The following is a 19601-nucleotide window of genomic DNA, read 5'->3' on the forward strand; positions in this document are numbered from 1 at the left end:
TTTGTTTGCGAAATGAAGTGTCTGCGTGCACTTTTCGTGGCATTACACGTGTATTTTTTGAGCATGCCCGTTTGAGCAGTATAAAAGTATTGAAAAGTATAACAAAACAACGGGCAGATGGGGAGTGTCTGATGATTGCATATAGCGCCGAACTTACTGCTCTTTACTATTCTCTCCTCTGCGTGCCCTGGAGTACAAAAGAAACAGAATACAGACGCTATAGCTCTGCGTTGTACCACGATGCATACTAACGCCCCCCCCCAAAGCCCCCCCACCCGGTTCTGACACACAGACGCTGGCGAAGCTGCCTTCTTCTTCTTATCTCACCGTCACTTGATTTTCTTTTTATTCAGTTTTATTGAGTGTTCCTGCTAGTCCCGCATGTTGCTGTATGCTGGATATTTTCACATGTATTGTCTCTTTCTTTCAGGTGTGTAATAGAAACCACAGCATAGAGAGAAGTGTGTACATTGCTTCTTACAGGAAAAGGCGATGGAAAAAGTGCACTTTTGTTATACTTTTACACCAATATATGTTCCTGTGTTTGAACGACACGGGCAGATGGGGAGTGTCTGATGATTGCATATAGCGCCGAAGTTACTGGTCTTTACCATTCTTTCCTCTGCATGTCCTGGAGTACAAAAGAAACAGCATACAGCAACATGCGGGGACTGGCAGGAACACTCAATAAAACTGAATAAAAAGAAAAGCAAGTGACGGTGAGATACTTAAGAAAGCAGCTTCGCCAGCGCTTGTGTGTCAGAACCCGGGACTTTAGGTTGAGGGTGTTTGGCGTTAGTATGCATCGTGGTACACTGCAGAGCTATAGCGCCTTTTAGTGAAAACAGCCGTGTCAGATGGGGTTGTATGGATTGATTCTGAACGCGACTGAGAGAATGAAAAGTGAATAAAAAAAAAAAGCTAACCTTTACAAGGATCATAAATTGCACCGCTGTTACAGACTGAAATCAAATGTATGCTTTTATTTTAAAACAGTAAGACTAAGAGCAGTTTACTTCTCAAAACAGAGGGGCGCAGGATCGAACTCGTGACCTTGATTCCCAAGCGGGGCTGAGTCTATTGAACCACGGAGGCAGTTACAATAAACTGGTGTCAATGTCACATGTTTAGGCGGCTTTTGTTTCTGCAGTTATATTTTTGAATAAAAGCGCAATTGTGTTATTCTTGTGAAAATGTTTCTTTGCTATTTGGACTTCAGGCTTCATACATTATATAGTTTATGCCTACATTTTGTCATCTACTACTAGAATATAAAAAGCGTTTCTGTTTTAACAATGTGTTGACACAGATTACTGTAGAAACGGAACAGACATGAAATGCGTGTTCCAAACAACGATCTGTTATTTCCACTCTAAAACTCCACTTCACTCCCAGATACTCAATCAAGGCATGAGCTGAGAGAAGTTCGCGTGCGTTCTAAATTGGTGGGGGATGGAATAGCGGCTGCTCAGCTTCTCTTTATCAGCACATTTAGAAGACAAAGGGCGCTGGCGGAGAGGTGTGAAGGGATTTAAGAAGCAGTTTAAGGTGGGACGGAATTACGAGTTTTTTCGTAGGCTCTGGTAATTCTAGTGTTAATGAGTGTTCCAACAGGGTACCCTACAGTGCACAACTTTTTGATATCAAAAACCCTTTTTGCGTTTCCCCGACTCTGCGGGGCCCTGATTCTTGACCACAAACCCTGGCGGCTGCCCCCGTATCTCCGTCCTTGCTTTTCTTTTTATTCAGTTTTGTGGTGTTCCTGCCGTCCCGATTTGCTGTATGTTTTTTCTTTTGCACCCATGACATGCAGAAAAAAAGAATGGTAAAACCAGAAACCCCCTTTATACAATCATCAGACCTCCCCATCTGCCCGTGTGTTAAACACGGGAAACATATATTGGTGAAAAAGTATAAAAAAAAGTGCACTTTTTTTCAAGTGCACTTTTTCCCTGCTTTTCCTTAAAAGGTCCCCTTTCTCTATCTGTGGTTTCTTTACACACCGAAAAAAAGACAATATATTGAAAAAAAATGCACTAAGAATATTTTTGAAAAAAACCCCGTCGGTGGCGAACCTCAATAAAACTTAAAAAAAGAAAATAGGTGGCTGGAAAAACCGCCAAAATTTTCGGGGCGGGAAAATTGTAGCCGTGGTCGGCCCAAGGGGGCGTCTGTATTTTGTTTTTTTTCTCAGGGGAGGGAAAAAATAAGAAACAATTGGCTTATCAAAACCCTTTCCCTCTGCCCGGTTTTTTTTCAAACTTTTTCGCTCAACCTTTAAAAAGGGGTTCCCGGCGCGCGAACCTTCTTTAAAAAAAAAAAGTGCACTTTTCCTACTGTTGAAAAAACCCAAAAAAAGCGTTTCGACATCTTTGGTCAATTAAAAAGTTTCCCTTCCCTTTCTTCCCATTTAAATTTAACGGGTTCCCCCGCAAAAATCCCCATTTCGTGCCATTTGGGCCTTAATCTTTTTTTCCCTGAATGACACCCTTCTTTTTCCCGGGGAAAGGGGCCCTCGAAATTTTCCATTCTTTAAACCCATCGGGGCCCTGTTTTCTTTTAAACCTTTTTTCAATATTTCTTTCAGGTTGGAAAAACGCATAAAAATTTACCTTCACGGGAAAAGCGATGAAAGGGAATTGGTGAAAAGTGAATAAAAAAAAAAAAAGCTAACCTTTACAAAGATCATAAATTGCACCGGCTGTTACAGACTGAAATCAAATGTATGTTTTATTCTAAAACAGTAAGACTAAGAACAGTTTACTTCTCAAAAGGGAGGCGCGAGGATCGAACCCGTGACCCTTGATTCCCAAGCGGGGCTGTATCTATTGAACCACGGAGTCAGTTATAGTAAACTGGTGTCAATGTCGCATGTTAAGGCGGCGTTTTCTTTCTGCAGTTATATGTTTGAATAAAAGTGCAATTGTGTTATTCTTGTGAAAATGTTTCTTTGCTATTTGGACTTCAGGCTTCATACATTATATAGTTTATGCCTACATTTTGTCATCTACTACTAGAATATAAAAAAAGTTTCTGTTTTAACAATGTGTTGACACAGATTACTGTAGAAACAGAACAGACATGAAATGCGTGTGTTCCAAACAACGATCTATTATTTCACTCTAAAACTCCACTTCACTCCCAGATACTCAATCAAGGCATGAGCTGAGAGAAGTTCGTGCACGTTCTAAATTGGTGGGGATGGAATAGCCGGCTTCTCTTTATCAGCACATTTAGAGAACAAAGGACGCTGGCGGAGAGGTGTGAAGGGATTTAAGAAGCAGTTTAAGGTGGGACGGAATTACGAGTTTTTTCGTAGGCTCTGGTAATTCTAGTGTTAATGGCTATTTACATTGATTTGCATATTGAAAGAGGTGTAATTCTGGGAGGAGTTGGGGCGGGACAGCAGGCGCTTGCACGAGCGTTACTTTTCACAACTGATCGGGATTTATGTAGCGGAACAACGTGGAAGTTGGCGAACGCACAGATTCCTGCATCTGGAATTTTTTGTGCATAAGCACATTTCGGCTTTTGTGCTTACGTCATGTTATTGTGTGAATTCTACACACGCCGTTATGCATGAGGCCCCAGGTGAGTAGTTTGTGAGGGAATTTTAGCATCAGTGCATCACGCGTCATTTTAACATAAAACCTACGCTACCTCCTCTGATTTTTTTCTGGCAATTCAGTTTGCAGCATATGATAAATAGAAAAGCAATAAAGCTAAATTGCAGAGTCTGGGTTAATGATGGTTCTAAAAAACGATAAAGCAAATGTTGCTGATGTCTGTGTGGGAAGTTAATCTTCCTCTAATATCATCTACTTTTTTATGCAACAAGTAGCCATTGGCAAAAAAAAATATTGCACCAAGGAGTTCAGTGTCTGCTGTATTGTACCAGAACACCTTGCCTTCATCTTCAATTACCAGCTCATCTTTTTTCCTTGTTTTGTTTTTAGATTGACTCCTGTCAGTTGTGTTTGGCAATAGATAACAGATGATGTCAGCTCCAGATGTAGCCAGACTAAAAGTCAAATCTTAATTTTTGCTTCAGTATTTAAAATCTGGTCATAATGAATAATTACTGTGGAGACACTTCACATACAGTAATGCCAACAACTAGATTATGCATCAAGAAAAAGTCTGTGAGGACTGACATGAAACATGTTGACAATTTAGGTGCCATAACAGACTATTTAGCAATTTCTAAGTGAGATAATCTGTGACATATATACATTGTCAAATGTAATAATTTCTATGGTGATTATAAAAATAGGGTTGCAGTAAAAATTCATTAAAAACTGTAAACATTTCTGTTATTTATATCCATGTATTTCTTCTGCTGCACATTGAACTCCATATTCAATTCACTCCTTCTGTCCTTCACCTTCGACTCCATGGCTTTTCATTTGGGAGAGCCATTTTTGTGCATGAAGCAGCACTCTGCCTCAAAGTATATGTGCTACCTCTCCTCTCATTAATTGTAGCACATTTTCTTTTGGAATTCTTTTACACAGTACAGCACCCTCACTTTAGTCCTGCCCTTTTAAATCAGTGGACACCCTCCATTTAAGCTTGGCATTCCTGATTCATTCCTGCCAGAAGTTATTTCAGTAGGTATTAGATTGCCATTCTAGTCTGATGTTAGTGAATTGATTAACAAATGTGTGCTGTGATTGTTCTCAGCTTATCTCTGTCTCTCTGTATGTGTTCATGTTTTCACCATTAACTTTTATTCTTTGTAATTGTGCTTCTTTTATCATTTTTCTCCATGTTCTGATATTTTTTTCTTTTCTTCTCCCATTAGAAGCCAATCCTGAAAAATTTAACAGCCGCTTCCGAAATAAAATGTTCTATGCTGGGGTAGGTATAAGTGAGGAATAAGCTACCAATTTGAATATTTTCTAGATCTTTTCTTTCTTTGATTTTGCCTTTGTTTTTGTAGACAGCCTTTTCTGATTTTTTGATGGGAAGTTCCAAGGATCTAGCAAAACATATTAAAGTAGTGGTGAGTATGGCATGTGACTTGATTACGTGAGGGGTGTTTGCGATTATGAAATGTTTGGAAGTCCAATTTGATATCCCTCTCCTTGTTGTTAGAGTTGTCATTTTTTGCATAATTGAAAACCTCTTTTATTTTCTCCTGTCTCATTTTTGATGCTAGTGTGATGGAACTGACCTGACATCAAAGATCCAGGATTTAAAGCTGCAGTGCATAGTATTCCTCAACATACCCAGGTGAGATACATTCTTAGAACACTCAGGGAGATTAACCAGGTACTCCTGTAATCTGTGTAGAAAAATGACAAACAGTGATGGTGTCGTAGTTTGCATGAGGCCCTGAAAAAAATGGTTTATTTACCTCACAGTCTTAATTAACTACCTAACCCTTCCACACAATCCTAAAAATATGTGATGAACAGCATGTCACCAGAGCAATAAGTCGTCTTCTTCTTTCGGCTGCTCCAGTTAGCGGATCATCTTGTTCCATATCTTCCTGTCCTCTACATCTTGCTCTGTCACACCCATCACCTACATGTCCTATCTCCCCACACAATCCTAAAAATATGTGATGAATACCATGTCACCAGAGCAATAAGTTGTTTTCTTCTTTTGGCTGCTCCCGTTAGGGGTTGCCACAGCAGATCATCTTGTTCCATATCTTCCTGTCCTCTACATCTTGCTCTGTCACACATATCACCTGCATGTCCTTTATCGCCATATCCATAAATCTTCTCTTGGACCTTCCTCTTTTCCTGTTGCCTGGCAGCACTATGTTTAACATCCTTTTCCCAATATACCCAAGATCTCTCCTCCGCACATCCAAACCAACGCAATCTTGCCTCTCTGACTTTGTCTCTCAACCGTCCAACCTGAACCAACCCTCTAATGTACTCATTTCTGATCCTGTCCATCCTTGCCACACCCAATACAAATCTAAACATCTTTAACTCTGCTACCTCCAGTCTCCTGCTTTCTGGTCAGTGCCACCATCTCCAACTGATATAACAAAGCTGGTCTCACTACCGTCCAGTAGATCTTCCCTTTCACTCTTGCTGATAACTGTCTGTCACAAATTACTCCTGACACTCTTCTTCACCCATTCCACCCTGCCTGGACTCCCTTTTTACCTCTGTTCTACAATCCCTGTTACTCTGTATTGTTGATCCCAAGTATTAAAACTCATCCACCTTCCGCCAACTCTACTCCCTGTATTGTCACCATTCCACTGACCTTCCTCTCATTCACACACATGTATTCTATTTTGTTCCTACTGATCTTCTTTCCTCTCTTCTCTAGAGAATATCTCCACCACTACAGGGTCTTCTCAACTTTCTCCCTACTCTCGCTATAGATCTCACTGTCATCAGCAAAAATCATAGTCCAAGGAGACTCCTGTCTATTCTCATCTGTCAACCTGTCCATCACCATTGCAAATAAGAAAGGTCTCAGAGCTGATCCCTGTTATAATCCTACCACCACGTTGAATGGATCCATCACTCCTACCACAGACCTAACCACTGTCACGCTTCTGTACAACTCATACATACTTCTCTGCCACTCCCAACTTCCTCATACAATACCACAACACCTCTCGAAGCTCCCTGTTATATACTTTCTCCAGGTCCACAAAGACACAATGCAACTCCTGGCCTTTTCTATACTTCAAACTCGCAGTTGATGAATATGATTTTTTTATCATCTTCTTTTAGTATTGTTTAACACTATACCAATGAACAATACAGTTACTCGTGTACATTAATTTAGTTAAAATAGCTAAAGAATTCTGCAAGTTTTTTTTTTTTTAACTTGAAAGGGCCAGCTCCTATAGCCAAAATTTATTTTCATATAGCTAGTTCATTTTCATTGCATAAGATAAATAGTTAATATATGTTTATAAATACAAGGTAAATCTCTGTGTAAATATAGTAAAGAATATATATTCCTGCACTGCCATTTTAATCTCTAATGCCAGTCATATTTAAACTATTGCTCATACTTGCTGCTCACAACAGGTGATGGACAGTGGTGTTAGAATGAGGCTGTTTATTCCACTGCTTTTGTAAATATCACAATATTATACTGGTAACATGCAAATGGATAGTGACTTGAACAAGTATTTGATGAGAGGAACAAGCATGTTAAAATGTCACTTTCCTTTTGAATCCTAATGGTTATTTGGTTAATTGAAATGCATCTATCTACATGAAATGTGTTTCCCTGTATAGGTATTGTGCTGGCACGATGCCTTGGGGAAACCCAAGTGAACACCATGACTTTGAGCCACAGCGTCATGATGATGGATGCATTGAAGTGATAGGTTTCACCAAGACATCTCTGGTGAGTTATTTTTCACATTCCTGTCCTGTTCAGTCACTCTGCCTACATTCTTAATACTATTCACCTTCATTCTTAGTACTATTTAGAAAGATTCTGGCTGGACATAGGCTGATTATTTTTGTCCATACAGTACTTTGATAAAATGATGTAGTTAATGTTGGTACCCATAGTTTGTTTTTTTGGGTTGTTTTTGTCACTTTTCTATTCCCATCTGTTTCTAGTAGAGTTTAATCAAGATTGCATCAGCGTGCATTTGTTTGTAAAACTGAACCCTAAGTAAAAATTAAGCTAATGTGGAAAAATAAAAGCACAAACCAATGGTTTGAGTTTTCATTAGGGAAGACATCTGATTATTAAACCTATTATACCATCCAAGATAACACTTAGCAATCTTTATGTAATATATTCTGTATTGAGAATTTCTTCTCTTCTGTGTATTGTATTGTATTGACCCCCTTCTTTTTGAGACCCAATGCATGCCCAACCTACCCGGAAAGGGGTCTCTCTTTGAACTGCCTTTCCCAAGGTTTCTTCCATTTTTTCCCTACAAGGGTTTTTTGGGAGTTTTTCCTCATCTTCTTAGAGAGTCAAGGCTGTCAAGAGGCAGGGCCTGTTAAAGCCCATTGCGGCACTACTTGTGTGATTTTGGGCTATACAAAAATAAATTGTATCGTATTGTATTGTACATTACACATGAGAAAAAATATTATATCCTTATATTAAATGGAAATGAATTAAAGGTTAATTGAATATCATCCATCCATTCATCCTCTTCCGCTTATCCGAGGTCGGGTCGCGGGGGTAGCAGCTTAAGCAGAGAAGCCCAGACTTCCCTCTCCCTGGCCACTTCTTCCAGCTCTTCCGGGAGAATCCCAAGCTTCCCAGGCCAGCCGGGAGACATAGTCCCTCCAGCGTGTCCTGGGTCTTCCCGGGGCCTCCTCCTGGTTGGATGTGCCTGGAACACCTCACCAGGGAGGCGTCCAGGAGGCATCCTGATCAGATGCCAGAGCCACCTCATCTGACTCCTCTCGATGCGGAGGAGCAGCGGCTCTAATCTGAGCCCCTCCCGGATGACTGAGCTCCTCACCCTATCTTTAAGGGAAAGCCCAGACACCTTGCGGAGGAAACTCATTTCAGCTGCTTGTATTCGCGATCTCGTTCTTTCGGTCACTACCCATAGCTCATGACCATAGGTGAGGGTAGGAACGTAGATCGACTGGTAAATTGAGAGCTTTGCCTTACGGCTCAGCTCTTTTTTCACCACGACAGACTGATGCAGAGCCCGCATCACTGTGGATGCCGCACCAATCCGCCTGTCAATCTCACGATCTATTCTTCCCTCACTTGTGAACAAGACCCCGAGATACTTAAACCCTTTCCACTTGGGGCAGGATCTCACCCCCAACCCTGAGAGGGCACTCCACCCTTTTCCGGCTGAGGACCAGGGTCTCGGATTTGGAGGTGCTGATTCTCATCCCAGCCGCTTCACACTCTGCTGCAAACCGCTCCAGAGAGAGCTGAAGATCACGGCCTGATGAAGCAAACAGGACAACATCATCTGCAAAAGCAGTGACCCAATCCTGAGTCCACCAAACCGGACCCCTTCAACACCCTGGCTGCGCCTAGAAATTCTGTCCATAAAAGTTATGAACAGAATCGGTGACAAAGGGCAGCCCTGGCGGAGTCCAACTTCTACTGGAAACGGGTCCGACTTACTGCCGGCAATGCGGACCAAGCTCTGACACCGGTTGTACAGGGACCGAACAGCCCTTATCAGGGGGTCCGGTACCCCATACTCCCACAGGATTCCCCGTGGGACACGGTTGAACGCCTTTTCCAAGTTCACAAAGCACATGTAGACTGGTTGGGCAAACTCCCATGCACCCTCCAGGATTCTGCTAAGGGTGTAGAGCTGGTCCACTGTTCCGCGACCAGGACGAAAACCACACTGTTCCTCTTGAATTCGAGGTTCGATATAATTGAATATTATTCACAACTAAATTTATTTTAGCCATTCATGAGTAAGATACTATTTTTTAGGTTATTTTAACTGATTTTGGGTTGCATTGTCCTTAAACTGTCTTTGGATTGCTTATTTCAAATATGCAGTAAGGAAATTAGTGGAGACCTAATTATATTAAAAATGTCATTGTATCAGCAGTTTTTAAGTGGGTTTATATGATATAAAGTACAGGGTCTACAGAAGTGCCCAGTTCATGAATTCTGACCACAGATTTGTTGTTGCTACTCTGAAGATCCAGCTTAGGTCCAGTAGGCTTCCACCTACTAGGGGAACAGGCTGGACCTGGCCAGACTCCAAGATCAGGCTCTTTCTAATGAGTTTGCACACAGTTTGTGTGAGGAACTTGCAAACTAGGTTGCAACTGCTGATCCTAAAGTGATCTAGGAGAGCCTCTGTGACAAGACCCTGAAGGTTGCTGAGAGTTGTTTTACTACTGTTCCCAGAAGGAGGTGTTTCATCTCACAGGGCACCCTGGATATCATGTAGAGGAGTCGCAGCATATAACCTGATGGCAACTCTGGTCTATACTGGGAACTGAGAAGAACAGATGTGAGCGCTCTGAGAGCAGATAAGGAAGTGCTTGTTAAAGGAATCTGTGAGCAGGTGTCACACCATCTATGGTCTAGTGACCCACATCCTGCTTACAGAGGAATCGAAGCACATCTGAGTTGCAGTCAGGATGGGTGACAGAAAGGTCGTTATGGATGACACTGCAATTATGACCCACTGGGCTGGCTACTTTGAGCATCCATTTAAAGCTGATCCTCTGGTTAGGATGTTCTGACATCTCTGGGTCCTGAGTTCTTGAGGCTGATCCTCGAATTAGCTGTTAAAAGTCCCAGTCTCACTGAGAATGCACAGGTTGCGAACCAGCTTGAGGGTAGGATAGGCCTCAGGGACCTGTGGTATCCAGGGTGAAGTTCTCCAGGCTGGTGGTAAAGCTGTCCTTCTTGTGTTGCAAGCAATCTTTGTTTTTATTTGGGAGACTGACATTATGCCAGCTGACTGGAAAATGGGGCTTGTCATCCCTGTATGGAAAGGGAAGGGTGATTGCCTGGATTGTGGCAAATATAAGGGGATCACACTGCTGTCGGTGCCAGGTAAGGTTCTTGCTAGGTTCATCCTCAGTAGGATCTGTGATCATTTGTTCATCACCTACCAGTGACTGGAGCATTCTAGTTTTACACCTAAGAAGTCTACCATCGACCACATCCTGGCACTGAGGGTTCTCATGGAGTGCAAACGCATTTATCAGCAGAGTTTCTTTGTAGCCTGTGTTGATTTTCGTAAGGCATTCAACTCAGTTGATGAAGCTGCCCTGTGGGACATCCTGAGACTATGCAGTGTCTCCCCAAAGTTGCTAGATATCTTGTCCAGCCTGTATACTGGTACTGTGAGTGCTGTGCAGGGTGGAGCCAAAACCTCTGTATTTTTCCCAGTAGATACTGGGGTTCATCAGGAGTGTGTTCTTGCTCCTACTCTGTTCATTGCTTACACGAACTGGATATTGGGTAGGATCGTGGTGTCCAGCAGCTCTGGGGCATCAGTTGGTGAAGATTCATTGATCTCGACTTTTCTAATGATGCTCTGATCTTTGCTGAGTTAATGGAAGCTCTGTTCGGGGCTCTTGAGAATATGATGCCACAACCTTGGCACACCTATGCTTGGCTAGTTTCGCCCATTCCTCTTTGCAGAACCTCTCAAGCTCCATCAGGTTGGATGGGAAGTGTCTGTGCACAGCCATTTTAAGATCTCTCCAGAGATGTTCAATCGGATTCAAGTCTGGGCTCTGGCTGGGCCACTCAAGGACATTCACAGAGTTGTCCTGATGCCACTCCTTTGATATCTTGGCTGTGTGCTTAGGGTCGTTGTCCTACTGAAAGATGAACCGTCACCCCAGTCTGAGGTCAAGAGCTCTGGAGCAGGTTTTCATCCAGGATGTCTCTGTACATTGCTGCAGTCATCTTTCCCTTTATCCTGACTAGTCTCCCAGTTCCTGCCACTGAAAAACATCCCCACAGCATGATGCTGCCACCACCATGCTTCACTGTAGGGATGGTATTGGCCTGGTGATGAGCGGTGCCTGGTTTCCTCCCAACATGACGCCTGGCATTCACACCAAAGAGTTCAATCAGACCAGAGAATTTTGTTTCTCATGGTCCGAGAGTCCTTCAGGTGCCTTTTGGCAAACTCCAGGCAGACTGCCATGTGTCTTTTACTAAGGAGTGGCTTTCATTTGGCCACTGTACCATACAGGCCTGATTGGTGGATTGCTGCAGAGATGGTTGTCCTTCTGGAAGGTTCTCCTCTCTCCACAGAGGACCTCTGGAGCTCTGACAGAGTGACCATCAGGTTCTTGGTCACCTCCCTGACTAAGGCCCTTCTCCCCCGATCGCTCAATTTAGATGGCCTGCCAGCTCTAGGAAGAGTCCTGGCGGTTTCGAACTTCTACCATTTATGGATGATGGAGGCCACTGTGCTCATTGGGACCTTCAAAGCAGCAGAAATGTTTCTGTAACCTTCCCCAGATTTGTGCCTCGAGACAATCCTGTCTCGGAGGTCTACAGACAATTCCTTTGACTTCATGCTTGGTTTGTGCTCTGACATGAACTGTCAACTGTGAGACCTTATATAGACAGGTGTGTGCCTTTCCAAATCATGTCCAATCAACAGAATTTACCACAGGTGGACTCCAATTAAGCTGCAGAAACATCTCAAGGATCATCAGGGGAAACAGGATGCACCTGAGCTCAATTTTGAGCATCATGGCAAAGGCTGTGAATACTTATGTACATGTGCTTTCTCAATTTTTTTTTAGTTTTTAATAAATTTGCAAAAATCTCAAGTAAACTTTTTTTACGTTCTCATTAATGGGGTGTTGTGTGTAAAATTCTTAGGAAAAAATTAATTTAATCTATTTTGGAATAAGGCTGTAACATAACAAAATGTGGAAAAAGTGATGCGCTGTGAATACTTTCTGGATGCTATCTATCTATCTGTTCTCTTTCCGACGTATTGTAAATAAGGTAGATTCATCTCACTGTGGTGCTTTTTCTGTTCGTAATACCATGTAACACATTATAATTGTCCTGCTTTTCGCTAATATACCCATGCCACCGAAAAAAACACATAGAATTGGAAGGTCCACTTCAGATGCCAGAAAAAAGTCAATTTTAAGAGCGACTGAAATGCCACAGCAGACAGAATCCAGAGTGAAGGAACTTATAATAAAATGTGAATCAGAAAACTGTTTGTTCTATTTCTATGTTCTGTTTCTTTCATTTGGGGAATTCACTGGTTATAAATTCCCGAGCAACGCTGGTTACTCCTGCTAGTGGTAGATAAAATACAAGACTTCTGAGAGAGCACACATTTTCTGTGTTTGAGGTCCATAACCAATAATCCCCCAAAGCCCCTTTCCTTGTCACTTCATTGCATGCTTTATACTTCTGAGTAAATTCTCAGTGGTTGTCAAAACTTGACAACACAGAGTCTGCCACTACGACTTAAGACAAAATCAAACTTGTTGATTTTTTTCGAGGTGAGTCGTTAACTGGTTGAACAAAGTCTCAGGGGGATGTCAGATTACATGATTAATGGTCATGGGAGTACATTGTGGCTGCCTGGTGATTTAAAATTGCTGGAAAAATAGTGAAGTGTGACAGGAACTTAAGATAGCCAAAGTCTGCAGTAAAATAAAGTTCTCCAAGAGGTTTGGAATACCATACTTTACAAGTGCCTTCACAAACTTCTTGCAAGTTTACCTAAGAGACTTGCTTTACACCAAATATTGATTTTGTTTGTATTTTTTTCCTGTTAACTGCACTTTCTAAAAAGTTGGTCAGTTATTCATAGCTATTCATGGCATTATTTTTAAAACAAAAACATTCAAACTTTATTGCTTTTGCACACTACTGTATATTACAAGAAGGTCTGACCAAAAATGGCACAGTTTTAACAATGAAGTACATCATCAATAACTTTGCACTACTAATCCCATATTACTGACCATTCTGTAGAACTATAACTTGTATTGTTTGATTGTAACCTGTTCTGTGTTCTTCCTTGTACATGTATTTTTGTATTCAGTATTTATTTATAAATTGATGCTGTTGTTTATTTATTGATATTCATATTGATTATTGTAATTGTGTTCTTTAATAATTTTTCTTCCTGTGTCATTTTGCACTGTACTGGTATTGGATTTTGTTGTTATAGCAACAATACTTTGGTTTGAATGAATATTGAGTATTTACTTATTTATGAATAATTATTAAATCCTCCTAGAACCATATCTTTTGTCTTTTATTTAAAAGTACTGAACAATGAGTTCTGATGCAAAATTATGATGCATTCACATTCACGGAAATGTTCAACCCCCCTCAACAGACATTAAAGTAATGTGAATCAAGGTTAAAGTAAAATATACAACAAAAAATATTTTGAGTTATTTTGAGAACATAAATTAACTTGACTCTGAATTCAAGTGAAAATTACAGTTCTTTACACAAATATTCATCTAAACTATTACTCAACCTTCAACTTCAGTATTTCGTGAAGTATCATTTAGCCTTCAGGGGTGGGCAAAGTCATTCCTGGAGGGCCACGGTGGCTGCAGGTTTCTGTTCCAACCTAATTGCTTAATAAGAAGCACTTATTGCTCAAGTAACACTTCTGCTTCATTTTAATTGTCTCGATTGCTAAGATTTTGAACCCTTATTGCTTATTTTAGTCTTAAACAGCTGTATTTTGGTTTTTAATTGCTCCTTATTATTAATAAGATACAAATAAAATAAACCAGCATTTTCCCCATTTAGTTTGTTTCCATTTACACCAGTGTGTATTTCTCATGCACTGTTTGGTTTAATTAAATACTTGGTAGGAAAGTGAAGAGAAAAAAGTGAAGAACTGAGAATTAGTCATTTGTTTTAGACTTCAAATCATTTGAGTAATATCCTTATAGAGGAAAAAAAGTCTAGGATATGAGAATGACCTGACATGGCAGATTTAAAGCACTAACACGCCATGAAATTAAATTATTGGCAAGGATTGTTTTCTATTTAGGCAACTGGGTTGGAACAAAAACCTGCAGCCACTGTGGCCCTCTAGGACTGACTTTGCCCACCCCTGCTTTATAACTTATTTTAAGAGTTTATTCTGACCAGATCTGAGGAGTTGGTACACAAAACCCCTAACTCCTCAATTTATGGTACCACAAGTTCTGACTCTTCTATTTGTAATTAGACTAATATACTGTACTTACTATGTTGTTTGAAATCACACAACATACAAGATAAAAGACATTTCATCACTGCCAGTGTGAATCGTCAGGCTACTTTATAACACTGTAACCTTTTAAACTTCATTTTTAAGGTTGTAGTGATGCAGTTGTGGTTCACAAACACTGAGCAACATTAAAAGTAAAACTAAACTTAGAAAATTAAAAAAGAAGCTATTTTTATCAAAGGTCTAGAGGACAAAATTATTTTATCAAATTATTAGTTTCAGCAGTTTTTAATTACAAATCAAGCAATTCAGACATGATTAAAGTGCACATTGCAGACTTTAATTTAAAGGTACAGTATTTGCATATATTTTGGTCACATGATGTAGAAATGACAGCACTTTTTATACATGGTCTCCCTATTTTAGGGCACCATACTGTTTGGGACACAACAGTGATAAGTACATTAAAACAGTTATATTTAGAACTTTGTTGCATATTTCTTGCATGCAGTGACTGCTTGAAGTCTGTGATTCATAGACATCACTGGGTGCTTAGTATCTTTTCTGGTGATGATCTGCCAAACCTTTAATGCAGCCATCTTCAGCTCCCGCTTGATTCTGTACTTGTCCCCTTAATTTTTCACAACTGCAAACAGAAGGCATGCTTAGTTGGATTTAAATTGGGAGACTGGCCATTTTTTTCTAGCTTTGAAAAACACATGTGTTGCCTTAGCAGTATGTTTGGCTTGATTATCTTGTTGTAGGTTCAAGCTCCATCCAATGGGTTTAGAGACATTTACTGGAACCTGAGCAGATAAGATGTTTCTGTACACCTCAGAATTCAATAAGCAAATGCCATCAGCAGTTACATCATTAATGAAGATAATTGTGCCAGTACCTGTGGCAGCCATGCATGCCCCAACCGTAATACCCCCACTACGTTTAACAGATGAGGTGGTATGTTTTGGATCTTGAGCAATTCCTTTTTAACTTTACACTTTGCTCTTGGCCTTCATTCTGATACAGGTTAACCTTTCACAAGACCTTTTTCCAGAATTATGCAGGCTCTTTTTAAATACTTTTTGGCAAACTGTAATCTGGCCATCCTGTTTTTGTGGCGAAGTAGAGGTTTGCATCTTGTAGTGTGGAATTTGTATTTCTGCTTCAGAAGTTTTCTGTGGATAATAGTCTTTGAAAAATACACATCTGTCTCCTGAAGACTATTTTTGATCTGTCGGACAAGTGTTTGCTGCTGATGACAGAAAAATCCTCACTATGAAAAAGTCTCAAAGGACTTGTTTGGCCTATCAGTCCCTTTGTGATTACTGAGCTCACCAGTGCATTTATTCTTCCTAATGATACTCCAGACAGTTGATTTAGGTAATTCTAAGATTTTACTGATGTGTCCGATATTTATGTCCTTGTTTTTCAGCCTCATAATGGCTTCTTTAATTTTTCAGTGGCACAGTTGTTATCTTCATGTTGAACAGTGGCATCTACAGACTCCAGAAGTAGTCTGTAAGTAGAACCAAGCCCAGATATCTTACGGCTGCAGTAATGAACGAATGGAACACATCTGAATCATCATAAACACCTGTAACACCATTGTGGTAGAAATTTAACATCTTATTAAGGAAAGAAACATCCCCTAACAGGACAAATTAGTTATCGGGCAGCAGAAAAGCTGTTCATTGTATCTTTTAATTTCTCCTCGGCAAAAGTCTATTATATTATATTCTGGTTGTTCTTATACTGTACCTTTCAGTTGAGCAGCTACTCATCTGTTAGTCATATTTCAGTACATTTTGTTGTTCACTTGACCTTTATCTGATTTCCAAAAGGAATTAATCCTTTATGCTATTTCTTTAAGGTGAATGCTCTGTTACCCTAAAATTATACTTCCACACTCCCCCCTTTTGGACTTCTTAAAGTCCCACTAAATTGTAAGGACAAGTTTCCTACTGTAATTCTATTCTTAATCTGTTTAATATATGTGTTTATACTAAATATGTCCCCCCTTAGAAGCTAAAAAGAAAAGATTCCCGGCTAGCTGAATTTGGGAAATAACAGAAATCAGTGCAAATCATTAATACATAAGATACAGTAAATCACAAAAATAAATAATAGCTAATAATAAATCTATAATAACTAATAATAATAAATAACAGTGAACATAGAAACAAGTCAAACAATAACATATACAGTAGCAAAATCCTGTTTATTCAGAGTATACTGGCATTACATGCTTTCCCCTTTAAATATCAGATTTATGTTGCATAACCCCATAACATCGAAGTACTATGATTAAACATTGTCAACAACTATTTGATTTCCTTCTTATCCAACAAACACAAACTATCTTAGTTCACAGAAGTGTACCTAGTCCTATATTTTCTATCAATGGTCAGATCATTTATTATCGTTGGTGGTGACACAGACAGCACAAGTATCTACCTGAAAAATTTAAAATGTGTCTAGTTTATGTTGCCAACGATGCATATAACAATAACCAGAGATAGAGTCCTCATACAAACAACCATGCTGACATCCTTGTGCTGTCATCCACAAAGTTTCCCCAATTTACATCCTGTTGTGGTCTTAAATTAGATTATCACCTTTGCTACATAAAAACAGGTATCTTGCTGAAGGTAGGTGTCAGTCCAACTTTCAGAAGATGTCAGCACTACTTTAATAATGCAAGCCACTGGCTCATGTCAAAAATTACAAAGCTGCTTCTTGGTGTTGAAGCCTTCTGCCACCTGCTGGGCTTTACAATTTCACAAACTGCACACTCACCACTACATGCATAAGACAATCCATCTCTGTTATGCCAAATTATTACTTTGTTTTGTTATCTTCTATATTACCTAGGCCCAAGACACCATAATATATTATTTGTCCTGTATTGCCTCCAACTATTTCCATCTACATGGCCCTAAATTACCCCGGTTCCTAAAAACACTATTAGCACTATCCCAAAAACGTCATTTCCCTGATACCATTTTCTACAAACTTTAGAGGTATGTACTATGCCCTTTGTCTAATTTAGCATGTTTAAACCTTAAAACCCATTATCACACAATTTGTGTCCTAATGTTGTATCTAATCCTAATGCAAAGTTCCTAATACATTAATATTTACATTTGTTCCATCTTTCTGTATCAATAACTATTACACAATAAAATTCGCATTCTTCATGAAAAACAATAGTTATCAAACAAATTGTGCATTTTGCTTGTTCAAGTCTTCTAGTTTAAACTATATCTTTACCTGTCCCTTTATGTTAACTCTGTATTTTCCATTCTGTTATTAAAATCAATAACCAAGAAAGCTTAGTATTGGACTGAATTTACTGGTAATGCTGCAAGTGCTAATAAACATGTATTAAATCCTGATTAACAGCCCAAATTACATACATACATTAAAAGTATTTTTTTCCAGCAAATATCAATAGTCTTGTTAAAAACTACCCAAAAATATTTACTCTTACAAATTGCCTTTACTCTAAGTTCTGACCGTTATGCTAATCATATTTTCTAAACTTGTTCAATTATATTATCCCAATTGATATACTGGTTAAAATAATTGTCCAGTATTTCGATTAATAAAATAGTTACAAATATTCAATAAATACATATTGCTTATGAAAAGGAATTTGTTTGCCTTGCTGTGCTTGCAGATAATTATCCATATATAACTCCATGGTTTAAATCTTTCCTTAAAGATGTTGCTGCAGAAAAATAGATTAGGTTGTGGTTCCGACTCCTAGGGTAAAAAGAATTCAAGTATTGTACTTGGTCAACAACTGTCATAAAATTGCAAACATGTGGACGAATTGTAAGGCAAGTCAAGAAGAGTTAAAGTTGGCTCTGGCAGAGAACATAGAACCCTGCACAGTCAAAGTGTGAATCAGATCTTAGGGTCCAATACCCCAAAGCAAAGGATATCAATATATGTAGTTCTTGGTCTAATGAATGAGGCTCTGGTCTGGATATCATGCAGACTGCCCTCAATTATTCCCTCCCCACAATGATTGTTCAGCATCAATGGTCACCTACACAGTTGAGTAGTTAGCAGCAGGAACCCGTGATCCCTTGGACAGGAATTTATGAGTATGTGGTCCAGTAGTCAATGCGTCGATGGCCTGGTCCTTGGCATGATTCCCTCTCTGGTATGGCTTATTTCCCCTTGGGGTTTTGACTTGTTTGTCTGCTGACCTTTGGCACAGCTCAGTCTCCTGGTTCAAATTCAAGTGCTGTCATTAACAACATGATAGGAAAAAATGCTTCTACCTGCAGCTGCAAAGACTTAAAAGTTTTGTTCCATATTAGTCAGTATTGCAATAGTTCATCTGTAATTCTAAGAGTTACTTATGGATCCCAAAAATAGTGTCTCATGAGGTGTTTGGCCTGTTTTCTTGGGGGTAACTCTTATCAAAAATAATGCCAACGGTAAAACAGATGATCATTTTATCTAGTCTTTGCTTGTCTCTTGGTCAGATTGATTTAATGGCCAAACATAAATTCTGCAGGAGGCAAGTGCAATGCACAAGTTTTCATTCAGTGTATCCATTATGTTCAAAAATAGATACCTCAATAAAAAAAGAAATTCTACATAGTTGCATCTAGTTTGGCCATTGTTGTGGACTCCACTTAATTAAACGTATTTTCATCATAAAAAGTAAATCACCACAATATAAAATAAAGTCAGTCTTAATATATACATACAAAATGAAAAGCATTCAAGTATCTCAAAATATTCTATTATTCTATTAGCACATAACCTTTGCTGTTATGAAAATAATGCTGCAAACTAAATATATCAGCCTTTACCCCCTTAGAGGGAATATGGAGTGAGAGTTAAATATTGCAAGAGCAGAATGTTATAGTTCTCCTATATGTCCATGAGTGGCAAACCAAAACAAAAGAAAATAGAAAGTAGAGTGGTGTGGAGGTTCCTGAGGAAAATTAGTATTTACTTTCCTTTCTTATTCCAGTCTTAATCTGGAGCCTAG

The 19601-nt window shown here is 39.5% G+C and overlaps 1 protein-coding gene across 6 annotated transcripts in view; it reads left to right on the plus strand.

The window, feature by feature from the left end:
- The window catches only part of dgkza (diacylglycerol kinase, zeta a), a 226338-nt gene that overhangs the window by 144684 nt on the left and 62053 nt on the right, over window positions 1–19601 (plus strand). For all 6 annotated transcript variants that reach the window (XM_039754799.1, XM_039754753.1, XM_039754788.1 and 3 more), the window contains 4 exons: window positions 4805–4860; window positions 4943–5005; window positions 5162–5235; window positions 7227–7338. In XM_039754799.1, the coding sequence (XP_039610733.1) occupies window positions 4805–4860; window positions 4943–5005; window positions 5162–5235; window positions 7227–7338 (305 nt within the window). The remainder of the gene's footprint in view (window positions 1–4804; window positions 4861–4942; window positions 5006–5161; window positions 5236–7226; window positions 7339–19601) is intronic.

Source organism: Polypterus senegalus, chromosome 1 (genome assembly GCF_016835505.1).
Source record: "Polypterus senegalus isolate Bchr_013 chromosome 1, ASM1683550v1, whole genome shotgun sequence".
Lineage (NCBI taxonomy): Eukaryota > Metazoa > Chordata > Cladistia > Polypteriformes > Polypteridae > Polypterus > Polypterus senegalus.